Source organism: Belonocnema kinseyi, chromosome 4, assembly GCF_010883055.1.
Source record: "Belonocnema kinseyi isolate 2016_QV_RU_SX_M_011 chromosome 4, B_treatae_v1, whole genome shotgun sequence".
In the NCBI taxonomy this organism is placed as follows: Eukaryota; Metazoa; Arthropoda; class Insecta; order Hymenoptera; family Cynipidae; genus Belonocnema; species Belonocnema kinseyi.
In genome coordinates this window covers 23,615,888-23,634,084 of record NC_046660.1, presented here as the reverse complement: position 1 = coordinate 23,634,084, position 18,197 = coordinate 23,615,888, and the positions used below count along the sequence as shown (strand labels likewise).

The 18,197-nt window shown below is 33.7% G+C and overlaps 1 protein-coding gene across 1 annotated transcript in view; it reads left to right on the top strand.

Annotated features, from left to right (window-relative positions):
* Nucleotides 1–17,978, top strand: part of LOC117171300 (headcase protein) — a 355,010-nt gene extending 337,032 nt beyond the window's left edge. Inside the window, exons 3-5 of the mRNA XM_033358465.1 lie at nt 13,529–13,717; nt 15,873–16,058; nt 16,438–17,978. Of these exons, the coding sequence (XP_033214356.1) occupies nt 13,529–13,717; nt 15,873–16,058; nt 16,438–16,611 (549 nt within the window). The 3' untranslated portion in view covers nt 16,612–17,978. The remainder of the gene's footprint in view (nt 1–13,528; nt 13,718–15,872; nt 16,059–16,437) is intronic.
* The last annotated feature ends 219 nt before the right edge of the window (nt 17,979–18,197 follow it).

Here is an 18,197-nt window from a genome sequence, read left to right as displayed (position 1 = left end):
TGAAAGTTGCGTACAGCAAACCCGAAAAATGTTAGGCATTTCAGATGATTTCAAAGATTTCATCGTCTCTGAAGGAAGTTTGAAATCTCTGGAGACTCCAGAGATTTCAGAATTGCACGTTACCCCGTTTCATCCATTACCTGCAACATTTCTTACATTTTTTTCTGTGGGTCTGGGTAATTGTTTTTCATGGGGAAAAAAGTTTCGTGAGCTTTCGGAACCGAGATTAGAGGAGCTGTAAACGCGATTGCGAACGTGTTTTTGGCCCAAACGCTTGAAGTACATCGAATAAAGAGGCGAGAAATGCGGTTTCCCACGTGAAGTATTAGTACTAGCCCGCAAGGTACGTGGCAAGTTTACTTCCGAAACTCCCGGTGGAGTATAATGTTTCCATAGCCCCTTAAGCTTAGCGTATATCCCCTAAGGGTTCACGAACTGGGACTAGTTCCTTTATCACAAAAGCCCAAACAGAATAATTCGAGACTGATTTCGGGTCGTTTTATATCCTCATTCTTATGTTTTAGTATGTTAATTTAAAACCAATATTCTCAGAGGAAAAACATTTAAATTATTGCAAATCGTAAAGCAGTGTTTCTTAAGGCTGCCCTTGGCGAAAAAGCACATTTCTTTCTGCCTAAAGGAACCTAATTTCAGCGCTTCAGCGTGACCAGGTTTCCCAAGTTCAAGAGAAGTTGAACGTAGCCAGGAGCTAAATGTATTTCCTAATTGTACCTTGGGTTCTAGAATTTACATTCAATCATTTTGAACTTTGAGACTTCAGAATTCACTTGACCGTGCATTGAGATTAGTTCCTACCATTAAGGGGCCGCAGACTCTCTTAAGAAATTTATAATAGTGTGAAGAATTCCTGAAAATAAAACCAAAAATCCAACGACCAAATTTGGACAACCACCATAAAATATTCCTATTGAAATTTGAAAGAAGATACAAAATTGTCGAAATTAGAAAAGAACAAAATTAATTTTCGTTTTGACGAAAAGAAAGAAGAGGTAAGAAAAATGAGAAGGCAACCAACCCAATCCTCGTCCTTCTCTTTTGATTCCTTTTGTCTTTTTTATTTTTATTATTATCAAATCACAATAAAAAAAAAAACATTTGTAAAAAATAATCAACAACGTTCCGGTACTCATATAGCACTCTTATAAAGGCGAAAAAACATTTTAAAAATATTTTTAAAATCCGAGCAGGGAGGAACAGCAACGAAACCACGATGCTGTTCCTGCCTGCTCGAATTTTTTAAATATTTTTTTAAACGTTTGTTTTGCCTTGCAAGGGTGCTGTACACCTGACATCCGAGAATCACTCGATTCTCGCGTGTCAGAGAAAGATCATCGTAGTTTCGTTGCTGTTCTTGCCTGCTCGAATTTCTTATATTTCGATATTTTATTTATTTTTGTGATTGTCTAAATTTGTTCGTTAGATTCTTGTTTTTATTTTCAGGAATGCAGGAATCTTTTCAAGATAGCGTCTTTTTTGGGTCGTCATTGTTCTGGAAAGATACCTTCATTCTATTGTTAGTGATTAAAAAAAAAGATGTTTTAAAAAGCCTGTGAGCCTAATAATCCCTCATCCCTTGTAGCCTCGTTTTGTGAAGTTTGATTGTCTCTTTTCTCGCCCTTGCTCCCTTTATTCGGAGAATGCGTGGAAGGAAACGGAATGAGTAAAAGAAAAAAATTTAGATGAACAATGCCTGAGATAGAAGGAACGTCTGTTCATGAAACTATCATACAGAGAAAAAAGGAGAAACAAGTGAAAGGACTGGGATGGTGGTTGGTAAGGTTAGACAGTTTTTGTAATTTTTTTTTTAATTTTAGGGGAAGGCATCGCCGAAGGGCTACTCATGAATCCACCAAGCCGTCATCTGCAACATTCACTTTTTACTCGCGTTTTCCAACCATTTTTGTGTCTCCCCGTTGCACAGTGAGAAAAAATTCCTTTTTTTGGTTAAAAATAACGTACAGCCCAAAAATATGAACCCATTTGAACAAAACAAAAATTATAAAAAAGCTTATAAACTTTGGAAGAAAGTTGTCCAGTCTTATTTCTAAATTAGGCTTTCAATTTTTTTTATAAATAAACAAATATGACGAAAAAAATGGCAATTTTCCTATTTGACGTTCCCAGTGTTAATAATATAAACAAATTTTATAAACAGATGCATTAATCAGACATTTTTCAATGTTTTTTTTATTTAGTAATTTTATGCTAATTTTAGAAAATTTCAGATTTTGTTTATTAATCTAATGATTTTTTTTTAAATTTAATTAATAAATACATTATTCGGGCATTTGTCGGCAAAATATTAGTTTTTTTTCAATGCTAGTCTTTTCCGTTGAGCACTTCATGACAATTTCTGCAACATTAATAGCTATTTGATAAATTTTTTGGTTGAAACAAATTTAATAAACAAATGCACAGATAGGGCATTTGTCGAAAAAAAATTCGTTTTTTTCAGTGACAACTTTTTTACTTAGGAACTTTATGACAATTTCAGAAAAAATTGATAGTTCATTGATCAATTCTATGACTTTTTAAAACAATTTTAATAAACAAATGCATTACTGGGGCATTTTTCGACGGAAATTTTTTTTTCTAATTCAATCTTTTTATTGGAGAAATTAATGATAATTTCAGAAAATTCATAATTAGCTGATAAATTTTATATTTAAAAAATAAACAAAATTAATAAACCAATGTATTATTCTAAATCTGCAGCCTTACGAAAAATGAGAAACTTAAACTGAATTGACTGAGATTGAAAAAAAAGTTAACTTTTTCGTCGACAAATGCCTAAATAATGCATATTCTTATTGAACTTGTTCAGAGCATTATAGAATTTAGCAACTAAGTAAGAGTGTCAATAAAATTATCATTAAATTCCCAATTAAAAAGACTGTCATAAAAAAATTCCCGAATAATACATTTTTTTGTTTGTTAAATTCGTTAAACAAAATCATAATATTTATCAATTAATTATGAATTTTTCTCAAATTACCATGAGGTTCCCAATTAAAGAAACTGTATTCAGAAAAAAACGAATTTTTCTTTCGAAGAATGCCTCATCTATGCTTTTTTTAAATTAAATTTGTTTTAAAAAATCATAAAATTTAATAATTATTTAATAATGTTGCTGAAATTGTCATGAAGTTCCCAAATCAAAGGACTGGCATTGAAGAAAATGTTTTGCTGACAATTGCCCGAATAATGCATTTTTTAATTAAATTGTTTTAAAAACATCACAGGAATTATCAGCAACCTATGAATTTTTCTAAAAGTATCATAAAGTTCATAATTAAAGAAGAATATTAAATCGAGAAAAAATTAATTTTTCTGTCAAAGAATGGTGGATTAATGCATTTGTTTATTAAATTTGTTAATAATATTAACAATTATAATCTCAAGAAGAAAGTTCATGATTAATGTTTTATCCAATTTTTTTCAATATAGCTTACATTCTTTCAACAAATATTTTGTTCATAAAATTTCTGTTTGTTTATTATATAATCTTGGAATATCTTTAACTGATGTAGCCCTATGAAATTTAGGCGATTTCAACAATTATGCTGATTAGCGAGCACCGGGAACGTCAAATAAAAAAAATGGGCATTTTCTTCGTTAGTTTATTTATAAAAAATTAAACGTCTATTTTAAAAATCAGGTTTGAAAACTCTCTTCGAAATCTCATCAGATTTTTTTCAATTTTTTTTGTTTAAATCGGTCAGTATTTTTACTTTGCATACATTTAAGTCTGAACCATATTTTTTTACCAAAAAATAAATAGAAAAATTTAATTGTAATTTTGTTAACTTTCGTCTGGGGTAGTAAAATTTGTTTGGAAACGTTGAACCACTTATTACGTTTTTCCACCGTTCTATAAGCGGCTTACTTTCAATATTCTCATGAAAAAGCCGATTAGTGATAATTGCGTCTGAAGAAAATTTTCTTCCCGATGGATGAGCGACTCGCTGAAACGAAAATATCCCTCTTTTTTTACAGATGTTTGTAAATCCCCTTAATAGACTTACTAACTTAAAAGGTAAAAGTGCGCCCATAAGAGGTCTGAAATAATTTAGCGAAATTACTTGGACTTTTAAGATATAGTAAATCCCCGAGATATTATTGATCTGCATTGGAATAAAAAGGCTGAAAATAATTGTGAACTACAATTATCCGGCGGCGGATAATTGTAGTTTTCAATTGTTTTCAGCGATTTTATCCAACTTCCTATAAATATCTCGGGGATATCATTAGATACTATCTAATTTTTTATGTTTATAATGATTATATTAAATAATTTTTATCGCGAGGCGGATACAAATTATCCGTCGTCGGGATGATTCTAGTTTTTAATTTTTTCAGCGTTCTTATCCAACTTCCGATAAATAATGTCTCGGGGATATACCAGGGTGTCGAATTGGCCGGGAAAACGGGAAATGACCGGGAATTGAATTAAAAACTAATTTGAAATTTGAAAAAATTTAAAACATCTTCTAGATTTGTCAAAATTTTGAAATACAATTTTGAAGCTTCTGAAGGATATGTAAACTATTTAAAATGAAAATAATTTAAATTCTAATTTAAGCAATATTCAGTTACAAATTCCTTAAAATAATATAATTTTCAAAATTTTGCAAAGTTTATGAAAGTCAAAAATGATAAATTTGGCAGCTTGCAATTTAAATTTAATTTTTTAAGTTTTTAATTGAAAATTGTTCAATTGGAAAGTGTTAGTATTTTATACGTGTAAATTATTGAGCATTTGAATACAAAAATTTGGAATGAAAAAACTTTTAAACTTTAATTTTAAAAGTTCTAAATTCAACAGTTCTACTTTGCTAACCGCAAAAACCCCGGTAACTGACCGAGAATTAATTTCTGCGATTAAAGCGGCTAGCCTGATTACGTGAAGTTTTTATTGAAGCTGATATAAACTTTAATGAGATTTGACTTTACATCTTTTTCGTTCCCTTATCACTAGAGATGAAGGACAAAATTTCAAGAAAATTTTTATCCCTTTTGGGAACAATTGAGGCATTGGATGCAACAAAAAACGTTTGCAAAAAACTTTAGATTTATGGGAAAAAATTCTAAACTAAGAGCTTCTTTTCTTTGTATAAAGGACTGTTTGAAATGAAATAAAAAGTTGAGAATAAAGGGGCCCACTCGCAGCCCTACTTGGACTCAGGAGATTCGCGTCGTAATTGCGCAATGGATATTTCGCAAGCAAATGTATGTGCGCATAAATGGAACTACGTGAGGGACTATCCGAATCGATAAGGGAGAATGAGCAACGTGCGATGTATGCTTTGTCGAAACTCCCATCCCCCCCCCCCTCCCCATTGCGATTTGCGTCGGGGATAACGGTACTGTTTCGCTATATTCGGGAGCACCCTTCGCGGATTATAAGCGGAATTAAAAGAGAACAAAGGGTGTGGCGCTTCACATATGTGGACAGGGAACATGTTACCACTGGTAAAAAAAAATTCCAACAGAAATTCATAAAAGAACACATGGAAAAGGTGTTATCTTTACTGGAATGAAATACAGTCAAACCTGGATTTAGTGTTAAATTTGTGGCTGACCTTGACATTAAATCCAGATTCTCGGAACTATTTTGTCGCTCCTGTCTTTTCTCTCCTTTGTTTCTGTGTCTTGTGAGGCCTGAGTGAGCAGCACCGCGCATCCTCCGCCACGCCTCCCACGAATCCCCGCCGCGCGGCATCAATTCTCGGAAGCACTAAATCCAGAAGAACCAAATCCAGATTCGACTGGACCGGAAAAACGGGAAATGACCGGAAATTTTTTGAGACCGCGAAAAACCGGGAACTGACAATGAATTTATTTTTTGACTGCGAATTTTACAAGAATTTAGAAGAAATATACGTACCAAGTTATATTTCAAAAGTTCACAACGAGTAATTCAAAAATCTTCTATCTTAAAAATTTTTTATTTTAGATTTTTCTTTTTAGTTTAAAGAATTTAAAAATGCGGTCTTGTAGTCGTAAACAATAAAAAATTAAAAGCGTTTAAAGCTTAAAATTTTTGATAAAAAAATTTTATATTTTGTCAAATGTAAATATAAATAAATTATTTTTCAAATAAATCTATACTTTTAGTATCAAAAGAGAACAATAATTGATTGGACAAAATGATTCGAAAACCGTGAAATAATTTTTTTTTCAGATTTTAGCGGTAAAAAATTAAACTGTTTCTAATCGAAAATCTTAGTTATTAACAAATGCAAATGTTCGATTGGAACTTCATAAAATATTTTTAACTTAAAAATAACTTGATAATAATGTATTGGTAATTAAAGGCTTTTATTACATTTAAAATAATGTTTCACTCTAAAATGTGGAATGTTTAATTTATTCAATTTCAAATTTTTTAAGTAGGAAAATGAGTAATTTTGTAATATTTTTGCAATCTTTGACTGTTCGCTTAAGACGAATGATTTGAAACCAAATATTTAAAAGTACACAGTTTGAAACTAAATTGTTTGATATAAAAAGCCTTGAATCTTTAAAATTTCCAGAGCTTTAAAACTTGAACGTTATGATTTTTCTTTTTAAAAAATGTTTCATTTGTAAGTAAAATTGTTAAATTTTGGTGATTAAATAATAATTAAACACTTATTTTTTGTAAGTTTTGACAAGATTTTTACTAAATTGTTAAACTTTAATGACAAGGTGCCAATTTTCTATACAAAACATTCGTAACTAAAATTTTGAATCATCAACCAAAAAATGCATTTTTAAGAAAATCCAAGAATTCTTAATCAAAAAGTTGATTTTTTAACTAAAAAAGATGAATCTTTAAGCAAAAAGTTAAAACAAAAATTAATTTTCTAAAAAAAAAAGAAACAAAATTTGTTAACAAAATTTAAGAATTTTCAAACATAAAGTTGAATTTTCAACTAAGATAGATGAATTTTTAAACAAACAGTTTAATTTACTACTAAAACTACGAATTCTCAGTAAAATTGAAGAATGCTAACCCAAAAGTTGAATTTCCAACTAAAAAAGATGGGATATAATCGAAAAGGTACATTCTTAAACAAAAAGTTTAATTTACTACCAAAAAAGATAAATTTTCAATAAAATTTTAAAATTAGCAACTCAAAAGTTTTATTTTTAAACAAAGTAATTAATTTGCTAGCAAAAAAGACTAATTTTTAATCAAATTGAATAATTTTCAACTAAAAAGTTGAATTTTTAAGAAAGCAACACAAATTTTTGTTCATTTTTAAGAAATTAGTTCAACTCTAAAATTTAGTTGTTAAATTTGTGTCCAAAAAGATGAATGTTTAAACAAAAATATTATTTTTCTACTTAAAAAAAACTATTTTTTAACAAATTTCAAGAATTCTCAACCAAAAAGTTGAATTTTCGACTAAAAGTAATAGATTACAATAAAAAAGAAGAATTTTTAAACAAAAAGATTTATCCACTACCAACCAAGACGAATTTTTAATAAAATTCAAGAATTTTAAACCAAAAAGTTGAATTTTCAACTAAAAGAAATGGATTATAATCAAAAAGAAAAATTTTCAAACAAAAAGATTAATTTACTACTAAACAAGAGAACTTTTCAATAAAATGCAATTATTCTTAACCAAAAAGATACTTCGATCATTTGTTTCATTTTGATATCGTTTCGATGGTTTGTTCTCAGCTCAGTGGTCCGAGCAAATAAAAAAATTGAAGGTCGGGCGAATAAAACGAAAATGAAATTTAGGGGGATTTTCATAGCTGAGAAGCAATCAATCCCGTAATGGAATTAATCTCAGATTTCTCTGGAATTACCATTTGGTATTCGAAAAATTAATAGAAAAATAATTTTAAAAATTCTTTAAATGAAATTTTTATTTTTCTCGGTTAAAAGGAAAATAAGAAGGGTCAAAGTGTAGCTATGTTTCTTTTGATTTGTGTTTTCTTCAATTCGAGTAAAAAATTGAGCTGATGCATGTTTGATAGAGCGTCAAACGATCAAATCATCTACTAAGTCGAAGAATGGATTTCGTATTAAATTCCAGAAGAAATAAATACCAGATGGATAAAATGGGATCCATTTCTTTCTCGTGGTTTTCCTCTATTCTCAAAAAGCTATTCCACTGTTTTCTCACGCTTTTATGATTGTTTCCCTCATCATTTGGACCATTAGTACAGTACCGTCCAGGAGCATGAGCACACCTACACAATCCTTGAAAAGCTTCTAATTCATTGTTAAAAATCTGCAAAAATCAACATTTTTTTCAATCAAGCAATCAGTTTAAGTTTTCAATTAATTTTGAATCTTTTCAACACTTCTAAATATCTCTTAAAATTGCTCAAGTTTCTTCTACAAATAATGACTGTTTATTTGTTATTTTATACATCAAAATTTTAAGCAAATTTTAAAAAATTTGCAGGATTTCCTAAACATTGTAGGAAAAAATAAATAAATTTTAAAAGATATTCAGAAGTTCTGGATTTCTGAAGATTTTGAAATAAAATTATCCATGAGCATGAGCACACCTACTTTAAGGTGTTCCCATACTATGAGAACACCTTAAAGTAGGTGTCCTCATACTCACGGACGTTTCTCTACCAATTCTAGAAAGCGAAGATTTAAAGGGGAAATAAAAATGCTCATACAATTGTTGATTAGAAAATGAAGTTAGAAGAAATAGATGTCCGAAAAATGTAATTATCAAGAAATTTTGGATGGGGTGGACGGCTTATACAAAAGAAGTATAAATCAAGCACGCGTCAGCGAAGAGTTTAGAAGGTAGGGTTGTCTTTCGAGTGCTAAAGGTTGAATGTGAGTAGCAGGAAGGGTAAAAATGCCTAAACCCCTGTGAATTCTGAAGGTCTGGGCTTCTCCTGAAAGTAGGCTCGGGGAAAAAGGAATTTATTGCACCACGTTGTCGACAATGTTACGAGAGCTCACCATAGGAAGCTCTATTCATTCCTTTCCTTGTCGACAGTTAGGCGCCTTTTTTTCTTCTCTCCCCTTTCTAGCTAATGTGCTTTTGATACTATACTTTATAAGAGCATCTCCTTTTCTCTGAATTCACTATCCTTTGTTCTCTAAACGACTGCTTTCACAATCTAGCAGGAATTGTCATCGAATTATACAGTTTAAGCACAATTTGTTATTTTAACAAACTTTGTTGCTAGACTCCTCTAGAGATCAGCACATTTTCTTATTACCTTACTACTTCCGATATTTCTTACACACAGTTTCTTTTTCGGCTTTTGTGCTCAAACTGATTTTATTACTAAAAAATTGGAAGCAAATTATTATTTATTATGCTAGTTCCCTATTTGTCTTTGTACTTGGGTGGCTCATCTCTCTCGATCGCCTATATTCTGTAAGAGTAAATGAAGAGGGGAAAGATCCAGACGCACAAAAAGAGAAGGAACTCCTCTTTGTCTGGTCGGCTCCCTCGGAAAGAGGATCAGCAGTGGGTCAACAGAGTACCGTTGCAGATGTCACGCATACATATGTATGACCCTACGCACAATTTATATTCTATATAGATATATGTGCCATGAACTCGACCGTCACACTAAAAAGAAAAGTTTGCCAAAGTTATATCGTAAAAGCTCTCTCCTCTATTCGACGTTTTCCGGCCAAAGGGGCACGCGAATTTACCCCATATTGTCCCATAAATCCTTCTCTTGCCCCCCCCCTTTCTTGCCCCCCCCCCACTTTTAGACAAGTTACGATCGTCTCAGAGCGCGTTCGTCGCCTCGCGGAAACTGTAACGAGCTCCCTTCTACGCTTTTTCTTTTATTTACGGCTGAAAGCAAGATTCCTGTGTGACGTTCTAAGCTTTAAGTAAGTATCTTTCTTCCCCTTTTCCTTCTTTTCTTGATTAGAAATTAAGCAAATTTTCATATATCGGGAAAGAAATTTAACTGTATATATCTAAATTCAATAGATAGATTTTTGACCTCTTGAAGGGAATATATTTTTTGTTTTTGTGACAACTAGCTAGTTTTTTGGGCCGGTCAAGTTTTTTCTTCCGCAGCAACTACAGTAGAACCTCGCTTATCCGAGCTATTGTGGACCGGGTCCTGTTTGGATAATAAGGAAACTGGGATAAAATTTTTTATTTAATTACTTTAATTCTTAAAGTAGAGAGTACTTATATTATTAGCCAATCAGAGAAGAGATTTAGGAACATCTGCTCTTGTTGGTTTGCATAAGGCTCGGATAATACGGACTACTCTTGCGCTATAGCTCGGATAAGACGGCCAACTATTTTTGTTTCAACCTCGGATAATCGCGAACTCGGATAAAGCGGGCTCGGATAAACGAGGATCTACTGTAAATCCTTTTTTTCACCCAACGCAAGATTTTTTCTAGACTCCTACTTTTCTTTGGAAAGGAAAAAATTAAAATCCAAGAACATAATTCTTTAAGATGATAAAGTTAGTTTCGTGAAGTACTAAAGTGGTTAAGATACGACTCGAGGAAGCCCTAACCACAAGTTATTCTAAAAGCTCTGCATCTCGATCCTCTCTAACTGAAAAGTTTGCAAACAGTTTCTTCTGTCTATGATTTACGCAGAGATCAAACTCTTAATACAGGGTTGGTTTCACAAGATTTCATAAAATTTTAATCAAACCCGGAATAAAAATTGCAAGATACCAAAGACTACTTCTGGATTATTAAAAAATCTCTGTCTTCCGAAGTTAAGCGCATTCTCCCTGAAAGGCTTGAATCTGTATTTTTCTTCTTTTTCATCGATAATCTCGTCCATTCAAATCGAATTGAACTTGAACTTTTGCTTTCTTCGAATGCAGATCCTCTTGTAAAATCTCTTAAGCCGATTGGAAAAATTGGCTTCTTTCACAGATCAAATCTTGAAAGAATACATTGTTCTTTCCCCTCAAATCGAATCATTTTTCAGGACCTGCAGAATATCCGCTTCTGGCTTAAATCGTTCACGCCAATAAAAGTTCCGAATTAAAACCTATCTAGTTCAAAGCACAGTCTCTATTTATGTACCAGTGATCCAAAAATAAACATCAGAACGAAAAACTCGCATCTGATCCGGTGATTAAAGAAACGGCGCGTAGTTTCCAGAGCTCGTAAAGTCTTGATCGTTTAACAAAATTGGATTTGGCAGCTGGTGTCGAAGGCTACTGGTTGAACAAACGAATGAAAGTTTCTCTTACACCTTTCAAAAGAAAAACGAAAAAATAGGTCGGAATGAGGGCTATAATCGATAAAATTGAACGTGCTGAGAAAACAGAAGAAAGCAGTCGGATTTTCCTAGCGAATTAATCTCGATTCATCGTTTTTCGTTTTGGCAACCGTTCGCGGTTACGAGTTTCGCTTTTTTCCCCCTCGAACCAATTACACGATCCTTTTTTTTTTTCATCGTCCCGTGGGCCAAAGCGAGTGCAATTACCAGTTTTACGTGCTATTCGGGCATGTAGAGCTTTATCGTTCCGCGACCTATGGCCGAGCGCGCGTGGCGTTAAAGTGCTAAATAAGAACGTCCTTTAGGAACGCTAAGAAATCCCCTGGGTGGTTTTTCGGAACCCCTCGTCTTTTTCGACGATCGACCGACCCTTCGTCGCGTATAACGAAAGCAAGAGGTTTAACTTCCACCACCTTTCGTTTTTCTGCAACGTATATCCATCTAGAACAGTCTAGGGGATGAGGGTAAGGTTATTTCGCAAACACGTGTCCGAAAATTTGACCACCAAAGTAACATATTTTTTTCTATTTGCCTTCTGCTATTTCACTACGGTATCCATTTGAATCACGATTAAACGTCTTACTTCTTTTTCCTGTTGGTCCTGCTGCAAACGATTTCATTTCTCGACGATCTTTCTGTTTTTCCTTGAAAAATATTGCTCTCCTTAAGTATCCGAGTTTATGTGGCAACAAAATGTGAACGAAATATCCTTCCCGAGATGGAATTCTACATTTATGTCCTCAAAATTCTCGTAAAGATTACAAAGAAATAAAAGATTATTATTTCAGAAACTGTGTATAGCCTCCAGAATAATGGTTTTCGTATCTGGAGGGTTAAGTAGAGAGAGCCTATGTTTGGTCAGACGTGTACTATCTTTAGTATCGAATAGTTTTATGCAATGCTCCTTTTGATAAATTTTGTATTTTTATGAAGTTTCTCGCTTCCTAAAATTTATGTAAATATTTATGTTATACATTTTAAACAAGTCTGTTTGCATTCACTTCAGAATTTAAGTTTTCGCCTGGAAACAAAAGTATTCAATTCAAATATCATTTAGACTTCTTTCAGCCGTGCCGTTAAAAAAGAAGCACTTTCTAATACTGCCCTAGAAAGAGATTTTAAATTAAAATAAAAAAGTGTAAACTCCAATAAAAACTTTCACAGCGAGAAATTAAATTTGGAAGCACGTGAAGAACTCTAGGTAGAAAGACAGTTTTCTCTCGTTTTTCACATCGTTTCTCCACAGGCGGCTCAAGTTTTAAAGCCGCGTATAACACAGGGCCCCCGTCTTATGGCCGGGGGATATTTACGATGGTTATAAACGTCCACCTCTGCCTTGGTCTATCCCTCGACGACGATGTGATGGCGTCCTCCCACACCCACCCCTCCGGATCCGCCCTTTGACGATTTAACGACCGAGGCGGATACGGGGGCAACCTTTGTTGACATCGTGTCATTATTGCCTCAGCTTACGAGCCGCGAGATGGCGACGAAATATTCAGATTATGTAGCTTCCTGATTACGAGCTCTTGCTTTGCGCTTAGCGCCATCTAAGTCTCTCATCCTGACCTCCCACCCTCCCTTCCACCAGCCCAGATCATAAAGTAAAGTGCGATAACTCAGCCAACATCCATCCGGCAAATAATGGATCTCACGAGGAAGGGATGTTTCTCTCGCAGTGAAAAACAGTACTCAGAATAGTGACGATGGCTCGTATCTAGAGCTTTCCTCTCAAACAAGACCGTTTCAAAGTCATTTAAAATTATCTTCAAGCCCAGAGTGGATTTATAAAGTTTTTCCCATGGGGGAAGACTCTTTCCATTGAATATCACTGGATTATACAAGATATCTCTCTGGAATCCTCTTACCATTTTCTAGTATCCGGTGAACATCTGGTGAGAACCAGATGTTGAGAAATGGTAAGAGGAATCCACCAAGTTAACTTTGTGTCTCCTTTACTATGTGTTCCAAAAAAAGCAAATTTTCAACGAGTAAGTTATATTTTCAACAAAAAAGATGTATCTTCATGGCAGGGTGGATTGGTGAAAAACTTTTCAAATAAGGAAGACTCTATAAATTAAATATCTCTGTCATGTGCAAAATATGTATCTAGGTTTCTCTTACCATTTAATAGAAGATGGTCAGAACCAGATGTATTCGGTTAACATCTGGTAAGAACCAGATTTTGGCAAATGGTAACTAATGCTGACTTTCTGTCTTGTCTACTTTGTATTCTAGCAAGATCATAATAATTGATAATTCTACTTTATTTATTCATATTCATGTTATATTATTTATTGTTTCAGATGGAAGATGAGGGGAATCATGGCAACGATGACACCAGATGCTTTATCCTCTCGACCTTGGCAGCCTTGCAGTGGTCAAGGGTATCCTGCGTCCTTTGCCGAGTAGCGATGCTAGTCTTTGATAGGTATCCTCTCGTAGATGGTACCTTCTTCTTGTCTCCGAGGCAGCACTCTCACGCCTGCGCTGAGGTAAGATAAAATATGCCAGTCTAAATTTTCATTGTCCTTTTCGCTACGGTCATATCAGCGCTTTCCATAAGGGAATTTACGTCCCCTTGAAGCAGAGACAAGAACATAAAGGATGGCTTACCATTCTCTTGTTTCAAGAAAGATTCACTCTCTCTCTCTTGCTTCTAAAGCTGATGCTCTTCAGTTTGGAAAACAAACACTCGGCCATTAAAGCATTGGAGAGGATGACTCTTCAATTTTACGGTCTCTTTATATTTCTCCCTCTCATTCTTCTTGCAAGAACCAGACATGGCTAAGCTTCTGGTCCATAAATAAATTTTGCTAAAAGCACTGATGCTGTCTAGAGTATAGACAGTAGTATAGACTCTATACTCTATAGGTCAAAGTCAACTAACTACCACTTGAGATTGCAACTTTTTGGACCGAAAACTTTTTGTAAACAGCTAAATTCGAGAATTGTGAAACAATTTCGTCCTTTTTTACAAGGTCTCAATTAACGTTTTTAAGAACCAACAACAGAAATTCCAGATGTTAGAAAACAAAAAGTTTGGAAAAAGATCCTTTTTGATGATATCAATTTCAAGTAATTCCTAAACTATTTATTTGCCAATTTTGTTCAATTGAAGGGCATCTTCGACAACGAGGAAATTACTGAATGTTTAATGATAAAACTGTACCACAAAGATCAATCAATTCTGTATTGTCAAATCATAAACATTTGTTTAGAGGTAAAAGGCTTTAAATGCCAAAATTTCTTAAAAAGGAAATAAAATTAATGAAGTTAATCAATAAAAATTAATTTATAAATGGACTTCAATTGTTGATGAAAATAGAAATGAACTCCGTAAAAAAAGATCCATTTTCAACAAAATTATTCAAATTCATTCAGAGAAGACGAATTTTTAACTAAATTGTTAAATTATTAGTCGAAGAGTTGAATTTTCAACTAAAACGATCATTCTTCAATAAAAAAAGACTTTTTAATAAAGAAGTTCAACTTTCAACCAATAAATAAGAATGATTAATAAAAGATGTAATAGTTGATTCAATATTCATTGGATACTCATATAAGAAGTATTTAATAGTAAATGAAATTCTCTCTTAATAACTTTTTTTTAGTGAGAACCAGATGCATCTGGTGTAAATCTGGCAAAAACCAGAAGCTGGTAACTGGTAAAAGGAACCTACATCGATAACATTTTGCCTTGTCTACTTACATTCCACCGAGTTTATAATAGTTGATGTCCTACTTTACCAACTCATATTAATGTTGAATAATCAATCAAAATCTATCTACTGATAAAAGTACATTTACAAAAATTTGAACATAATATTGCGCTTTTGTTAAAGTTCACTTTCATTAAGTATTCACGAGACATTCATATAATATGAAAATTATTCAATAATGAATGAAATACAAAAAGTATTCAATAATTAATGAAATGCCCTTTTAATCTGATTTTCTGGTAAACATCTGGTGAGAACCAGATGCACCTGATAAACATCTGGCAAGAACCAGATGCTGTTACTTGGTAAGAGGATCCTACTTCGCTGAAATTGTGCCTCGTTCACTTTATATTCCAGAAATTTTATAATAATTGATATCCTACTTCATTTATTTTTGATTATGTTGAATGAGCAATCAAAATCTATGGCGCTTTTGTTAGAGTGAACTTTTATTAAACATTTACGAGACATCCATATATTATGGAAAGCATTCAAAAATAAATTAAATGTCCTTTTAATCCATTTTGGGGCAAACATCTGGTGAGAACCAGATGCATGTTGTGAACATCTGGCGAGAACCAGATGCCGGTAACTAGTAAGAGGATCCTATTTCGTTAAAATTGTGACTTGTTTACTTTATATTCCAGCGAGTTTATGCTCATTTATATCCTACTTTATCTATTTATACTAATATTGAAGAAGAAATACTGATAAACGTACATTTAAAAAAATTCAAGCGTAACATGATGCTCTTGTTAGAGGGCGCTTGCATTGAATATTCACGAGACACTTATATAATATATAAAGTATTTAATAATAAATAAAATACCCTTTTAATCTACTGTTTTACGTAACATTGAACTACTGAACCGATATGATCCCTGGAGTTAATGTTTTAATGAATAAGTTATTTTCCTCTCTTTTACAGGTAAAAGTCGAGGGTCGTACACAATTCTTGTCGGCTGTGTGCATGAGTTGCCTTGAAGGCAGTGGCAACGCACCCGTTCGTTGTCGTTCATGCACCCAACCATGGGATGGCTCCAGTCTGGTCCTGGGGACCATGTATAGTTATGATATTTTCGCCGCCATGCCATGTTGCACCGATCGATTAAAGGTAAATATTTAATCGATAAATTACCAACAAATTAAAAACCGGCTTTAAAAAACATTACCGTTTTTCACAAATTACCTGCAACGTTTCTTACATGCACTTTTCTCTTTGAAAAAGTTCCATCTACTTTTAAATTATTAAAGTACGGTGACCCAATTCAGCTCAAAGAGTTTTCAACTAAAATTCATCTACAATGATCTTCCAATGATCTTCAAACGAAATAAGCAAGTTTTAATTAAACAGTTGAATTTCAAACAAACAAAAAAGTGAAAATTTCAGAAAAACACCTGACTTAATTTCTGGATGATCCCCAAATAATGACCCATTTAAGAGAAGCTGGCGTAGAACCTGTTCTAGACAAGGGAACCTCTTTATGTTTCAGTGCAACAGCTGCCAGAAGCCCCTGATCTACCCTCATCAGCGACTCAACTTCTACTCAGATTATAGTCGCGTATTCGCTTGTCCACACTGCAGGGCTGTGGACGCCCACTTCGTGAAGCCCCTCTCGTCCTGTTTCACCCGCGAGCAATTTCAGCTCTACAGTCAGTGGCCGTAACCACTAGGGAATCTAGTAAACCGCCTAAACACTGCAGGGGACCACCTTTCCTTGAATCCACTGCTCACTCTACTCCGGGCGACCTTACTTTAGACTCTTTTTTTTCCCTTCAAATTGGCATTATAAAATAGAGCTCTTTTGTTTACGCGAAATTGAAAAAAAAAATCAGGGGAAGATGGCCTACTTAAGCAGAGAGAGGTGAGCGCCGTGCGAGGTATTCTTGCACGACGTCTTTGGTGATAATTACGTTGATTAGGGTAGATTCGAGAGATTGACGGATATGTTTCACCGCGGACGCCGAGGGGACACGAAACACTCGACCTCTTATGGCTAACCTTAATTGATAAGATTCAAACTTGTAGACAATTTTTAGTTTTCTAAAGCCAGCAGATGATTTGTTTTTCTGACTGCACCATGCACATATTTAGTTAATTGATTTGAGAAGTTCTTTCTAAACGGACTTTTTAAAAGAAAAAGAAAAGAAAAAAGAGGAATTCGATGAGATTCCTCATCCCAAATGGCATTTTAGTTTGTTCAAGTTTTTTATGACTGGACCTTGATTTGAAGAAATTAATTCGAAATTGGTGAAAACCAAAATAATTCAGCGTAGCTTGTAACTCATGTGGAATATTGATTCCCGGTAAAGCGAGATTTGGCGTCCACTGAGAAACTTCGCCGTCTCCTGTGCATCTCGCAGTATAAAAATTATTTGCACGACATCTTTGCACGTGGTTTGCGGAAACGTAGCAACTCCCCCCGTCTTATCCAGTTGTTCAAGTTACATATGAAATTTATGTACAAGCCAGATCAACCGATCAATGTCTCTTCAGCATTGTATAAATCACTTCGTACAAGGGGAAGAATCCTATTGTTTGTTACTTAGATAATCGATGACGTTGTTTTTTTACATTTTATTAGTTTGTACGTTTACGCGGCCATGTTATTTTGTTTAAGGATCTGCAGACACGTGCGAAACATTCGCCTAAAGACAGCGTCCAGCCCGCGCCATTGAGAAAACGAACCCGGTTTTATATATCACTTTACAAAAACACAAATTAGTAACTAATAAGTATACAGTACAAAGTATACCATAAAGAGTATAAACAATAAGATATATAAAAATGCAATGAATATAATGGCAAACGAGAGTTATCTACATATGCTCCGCTCAGCCCCCGTTCACGGTATTATCATGAAACGTTAATTCAACGTTTCGAAATTTTTATTTTATTATCAAGTGAGAAATGTCAGTCCCAGAGCGTGACATGAATCAATCCTCGGTGAGTTTTGTATATAATTTTTAGTCACGCAACCACATTGGATTTGCTTTCTGTAATCATTCTTTTTAATATATTTTTTAATTTTAACATGATTATTTTTATTTTCCGTTACTCCTGAATATTATCTCGAAGCGTTTTTTCAAGCGGCGCGTTTTGGCGAAGCCAAGGCTAATGTAGATTAGAGCCAAGGCAACCAAATTTTAAGGAAAATTTTTGGCGATGCTGGTCGTTGCTTTCCGAAAATAGCGGCCATCCTGTAAAAAGACCGCTCGACAGTGGGACAAAACTGATTTTTTTTTGTGGAGA